This window comes from Leptodactylus fuscus, chromosome 6 (assembly GCF_031893055.1).
Source record: "Leptodactylus fuscus isolate aLepFus1 chromosome 6, aLepFus1.hap2, whole genome shotgun sequence".
Classification (NCBI taxonomy): Eukaryota; Metazoa; Chordata; class Amphibia; order Anura; family Leptodactylidae; genus Leptodactylus; species Leptodactylus fuscus.
In genome coordinates this window covers 152,622,775-152,628,774 of record NC_134270.1, presented here as the reverse complement: position 1 = coordinate 152,628,774, position 6,000 = coordinate 152,622,775, and the positions used below count along the sequence as shown (strand labels likewise).

Below are 6,000 nucleotides of genomic sequence, written 5' to 3'. Positions count from 1 at the left end.
TTTTATCCACACACTTGGTTAATGTATACTCTAACATCCTTATGGGATATGTACTTGGTTCCAATATATGTGTATGAGGAATCACTATTTGTGTCATGTGTAAGTGGAAGGTTTTGCGTTTGTCCAATTAGTTGTAGGGTCTGGGCAACGTCTCTCAAAAATGTAATGGAGCAGACATATTGCCCTAAGCCAACGTCCAGCACTCAGCCTCCTATAATGTGATTTATGACTACCAGGGAAAAATACACAATCCCCCGCCATTATTTAATAAGTGGAAAAGCCTTGGTTACGTTTCCATAAATGCAGAACGTCGCCCTTCCTGCAGAGTCCGCACGCACACAGACAGACGGAGAAGTCATGAAACCTTAATGGCTTTAGTCGGTAATACAATGATCATATAAAAAGCGCCGTCTATTTAACATCATTACATTCTTCATCCTGTTTGTACCACCACAATACGTCTTCAGGCTGGATGGGTCATCTTGGTTGTAGACCCTCAGGAAAGTTGTGACATGAGGACCATGGTAGGACCTGCACAAAATCAATGAAAAATAGGTATATTCTTCATCCATAGTCACAAAACAGAGAAAGGCCTATTTGATGGCGATGTCGGCCACCCGTGCTTCTAATATTTACAGAGCCATTTACAGTCCAAGCCGATTCTCTGATGAAGGTCCAAATCCATCACAGCATGGACCTGACAGGGTCTGCTTAGTCTGGTCCTTGTTCCTCTCCTCGTAATAGGTCCAAAACAATATTCTCAGTATAGTCAGTAATATCCATCTCTTCTGTTTTTTGCATCTAGGTTATCTGCTCCTTCTTCAGGCGCTAGTTCCAGATCATCTGCATTGTCTGGTTCGCCACCGCGCTCCTCCTACAAAAAAAAACGCAATATATTATACTTGGCAAAGATTAATACATGAAATACATAGGGGATAGATGATAGACCTATAAGGCTGAGTCTAGAGCGGAGTGTCGCGAATGGATGCCGCGACTGCCTCGGCCTCCACCTCAAAATCCGTACCAAAAAACTCTGATCTCAGCCTAAAGGGTGTATCCCACAGCCTTTTTGCAAAAACGGTCATTGGCAACCTATTTAAATGAAGTCTATGGAGTGTTCAGTCCAATTATTCCTGCCATAAATCTTATTAGCCCCGGACACTTTTTTTTTCTTACTTATATCTGTGCTTAGGTAGGTTTGGTGACAGCAAGGCCAGAGGTAGAGCTCACACAGGGGTGATCACCCAATTGTCCCAGAAGAACCTGTTCTATAACTCACACTAAAAGATGCAGTGGGATCACAAAGGATAATATAGAGAAGTATTAATGTGAACAAAGCACTTTAATCCTTCCCCCCTCCATAGACTTCTACTGTAAACTGTAATGACACCATGGTGACCTTTTATAGTCTGTCTTCCTGAAAGGGTAAATTCTAGAGATGAGCGAGTACTATTTGAAACGGCCGTTTCGAATAGCACACACCCATAGGAATGAATGGACGTAGCCAGCAGACTTTGCCGGCGGCCGGCCGCTTAAACCCCTGCATGCCAGCCACTTCCATTCATTCCTATGGGTGCGTGCTATTTGAAATGGCTGTTTCGAATAGTACTTGCTCATCTCTAGTAAATTCGCTTGAAGGGATAAATCTCCCTCCAACTCAGCACCAAATCCCATCCTGAATCTGCCTCCCATTGTATTCGGGACTGAAAAAATAAGCCCCTTGTTCGATCTTCCCCCAGATTCTGTGGCTGATACGGTCTGCAGATTAGGCCTGTATATCTTAAGACTTATAAGAGAGTATAAGAAAGGTCAGGAAGCTGGAGAGCGGGAAAGTGTATAACAATTGGAAGCAGAAGTCCATTGTATGAACTTACTTTTAGGCTGGGGGCCCACGGGTTGGAAATGCCGCGATTTGCCTGCGGCAGAAATGCCACGGGAAAAATTGTGGAGTTTATCAGTACAAGCAAAGTGGATGGAATTGTAGCGAATCTCATTCCCACTTTGAGATGAAAACCACGGAGCAGACACGGCACGATTTCCAAAACCGGTGCGGTTTTGGAAATCACAGAATGTCAATTATATCTATGCAAACGCTGGTGACTTTCCCATAGATATAATTGTAAGAGGAAGTCCACGAAGGAAAACTCTGCGAACTGTCTGCGGGAAGAACTGCGATTCTTACATTGCAAGCTGAGAGATTTGCAGGATTCTCAGTCACTTGTACAGAGCAACAGTTTGCAGATATGTCTGTGCAGGCTGTGAGGAGAATCAACCCCTCCCCTCTTCATTCATTGTGCCAAGAGAAACATACAGCCCTCTATACTCATTGAGATAAACAAGACTGGATGGAATATATCTAGGGACGGACTTCCTTAGTAGCAAAAAAGTGACCTGCAAATTAGCTAGAAGGAAGACTAAATGGTCTCATAAAGTAGTGACCATTTAAGGATGAATTCAGAGGAATTCTATTTTCTTGTACTATTGATTTGTGCAAAGTTTGCTGAAAAGTTGGGATCTAAAACTGATGTAAATCTAAATGATAAAATTCTGATAAACGTTGGCCATGACTCAGCTTTAGAAAGTGTTAATTTTTTAACCTATTTGTCACAATGCGAGAAGGATTCTTGACTTGGTGACAAATTCGGATGGGTGGCATATGCACATAACATATTTAGAGCGGGTCTTTTGTTGCATTGCCGAGTTACAATTACTTAACAGAACAGGCCTTGTGACGCCAGCACAGCCAGAACCCGGGCACTTCGGCAATTTGACATGCCTCAGTAAACAAATGGCTCTATTGTTCCCGCGCAAGCAAAGGGAGCCACAAAGTGGAATTTTAATAGCATTTCCTACCCACCCATAAAACGTAATACTCGTTCTCAATGTGGTCAGAACCTGCCAAAACTATATTTAGACATACAGCGAGAAAACACAAGCGCGTAATGATGGGAACCAGTAAAAGCGGCGTTTTATAGGCTTGTAAAATTGAGTAAAAAAGTAGCGGCTTCGTCTGTAAGGGGAGTCAAAAATAACCTCACCGCAACCGATATAAGAGGAGAGACGTAAATGAGATCTGACAGATCTGCGCCTTTTCCAGGATGGGAGGACGTTCTGCAGTTTTATTGCTGAGCTTTCTCCAATTATCAGAACAAGTAATTAGAGGAAAATGAAGGAAATGTCCTTGAGGAGCAGAGAATGTAATAGAAGTGGAGAAAGGACCACGGCACAACAAAAAGGCCCTTCAAGAGAAAGTTTAGTGACTTTGCAAGACTTAAAGTGGATCTGTCAGCTGAATATGCCGCCTTATGTAGGCAAACCTGTTGCTGCAGTTTGCAGATGCTTTCCATGGGGAAGCGAGTTCAATTGAAAAGCAGCCTTTAAAGGGGCTCGATCACGAGATGTACGTGCTATGAGCTAAAGATATGCATTTAAAAAGGCTATTCAGGTGCTGCTATTAGTTTGTAAAAAGACCCCCCCGTTTTTGTTTCTTACCGTGGAAATCGATATGCAAATGAGCTCGATCATGCACAGTTCCATGCACCCCATAGCGTCATAGCTTCTGGACGCCCACTGCTGCCTACAAGCCCTCCTCCTCCTGCTTATTCACCGCCTCCATTGTCTGCGGTTTCTATTGAAATCACACGCGTGTGCAGTAGCGCTCCTTCCGACACGCTACTGGGCACACTCCAGTGCCATTTTCCCATAGTGAACATTGCAAGCTAGCGCTGGAGCATGCGCAGGAGCGCTACTGCGCATGCGCATGATTTCGATAGAAACCACCGACGATGGAGGTGGTGAATAAGCAGGAGGAGGGGGGCTTGGAGGCACAAGGAAGAGCGGTGGGCATGATGCTAAGGGGTGCACGGAACGCCCACTGTGCACGATTGAGCTCATTTGCATATCGATTTCCACGGTAAGAAACAAAAACAGGGGGGTCTTTTTACAAACTAATAGCAGCACCTGAATAGCCTAAAGATAATAGCATATCTTTAGCTCATAACACGTAAATCTAGTGATAGAGCCCCTTTAAGGCCAGTTGCAGATGACCGTGCGCAAGTAAAGGCAGAGGTGGCACACAAGGGACATGTGGATGTCATCCATGTGCACTGGCTGTGCTTCCGCGGCCCCTTTCATTAAATGAATAGGAGCCACGGAAACAAAGCCAAAAGAAATATATGACAGGAATTGGACCGGTTCTACATTTTGGTCACGTGACCATGTAATTCACGGTCATGTGTACGGGACCATAGAAATGAATGGGTCAGTGTACTATCCATGAGATACATGGATAGCAAACTGATCACGGCCATGGTTGTCTGCAAGGGGCCCAAGGATAAGGCCCCATGTTGTAGAAAAGCTGCTTTTTCTGTGTTTTTTTTGAGCCAAAGTCAAGAGTAGCTTGATAAGGAATCAGAAGTATAAAGGAACTGATCCAATTCATCTCGTACCTGTAGGCCAAGTTCCTGCACCGATCACAGTGCATTTTGCCCATTTACCCCCCACAAAGGTGTAAGAAAAGTTGGTGTCAATTGCCCTGACCTGCAACCTGCATTTGGAAACCCATATGTGAGCATTATAATCTGAATGACTCAAGACGTCTTGGCGCCGTAAGGTGCAGTAAGTGAAGGTTCGGATCTAATATTGGCCACGTCACAAGTGGCATGCATATGACACAACAAGATAGAAATAACATAAAAATAAAAGTTACCCATCCTGGAAACATATGGTTAATATTTATAAGCTGATACAGCCTTTCCAGAGCAACTGTTGTGTCAAACCCTTCCAGAAATCCAGGGCTGCGCAGCTGTTTCCTCCACCAAGCACAATCTCAGCGGTGAGTCCTAATCTTCCTGGGCTCGGATGCGTGAAGGTAACTTGGCTCAGTTAAGGTTTCCTGGCAAAATCCTTAATCAAATCCCGCATATTAGCTGTAAGTGGTTCTGGAAAGGAACCAGATGGGGTTTTGCTTTTCTCTGGGAAGATCAAACTGAATTCACAGGGCATTAGGAGAATAAAGGCTTCATTGTCTGTCTCTCGCACTAATGAGAACGGCGCACACATTATTTAGAAGAGGAACTTCACTGAAACGCAGCTCATTCGACACGGAACGGAAGGTTTCCACCATGACTTGGAGGCAGCTTTGGAACTACTAGAGCTGCCATGTTTGAGATGATTATTCTGGTGTAATGGCGGTTGTTGAGCACTAGGGGTACTTTATTATTGGTTTGGTTTTGGGTCTTTATTGGTTTGGTTTCTATTGGTTTGGTTTTAGGTCTTTATAGACCACCTGAAATAAAACTTTCAGCAATTCAACCCAGTCCTGCAGATTGATAGGCTAAAGTCAACTGAACCAAATAGAGTTTACTCCCTTGGAAATTGCTGCCAAGAAATCATCTATTTTCTATACAAATTGCTCTTTGGAGCAATGAGGGTGTTGCCGTTTACTCCTAAGAGCTAATTTACATATTACAAAAGCAATATTCTTGGCAACAGAGGCAGCGATTCAGAAGAAGAGAACATAGTATAATTCAGGTCACCCTAACCTATCTATCTGCAGGGCTGGGGTGATATGCTGGGTTCTGGTGACACTAACCTATCTATCTGTGGGGAAGGATTGATATACTGGGTTTGAAGATTTCTTTAGTAATGTGTAGGGGAGTGCATTGTAAATATCTAATAGATTTTTTAAATTAGGAATGTTGTCACCTGTAAAGGCTCCTCACCCTGCCTCTCCCCTCCCTGCCATGTATATGGTACCATGCATATGGGTTAGGCAGGTGTGGAAAAAATGCAGCAAAGTAAGAATGCTTTAAGGGAAATGTAAATCCCATCAGTATTGGGTGTGACCTTTGCTCTTTGTAGGAGGAGTCCTGGAAGTGATGATACGGCCCCCACAGATATAGCCCTGATCTCAACATCCTCCAGTATGTTTGGGATGATATGAAGAGACAGAAGGAGTGAAGTAAGCCTACATCCACAGAAGATCTGGGCTTAGTTCTT

General features: G+C 43.8%; 1 protein-coding gene across 1 annotated transcript in view; it reads right to left on the bottom strand.

Moving 5' to 3' along the window:
• Positions 1-355: 355 nt before the first annotated feature.
• LOC142208858 (uncharacterized) overlaps positions 356-6,000 on the bottom strand; it is an 82,473-nt gene continuing 76,828 nt past the window's right edge. Inside the window, exon 14 of the mRNA XM_075277634.1 lies at positions 356-874. Coding sequence (XP_075133735.1) covers positions 770-874 — 105 coding nt within the window. The 3' untranslated portion in view covers positions 356-769. The remainder of the gene's footprint in view (positions 875-6,000) is intronic.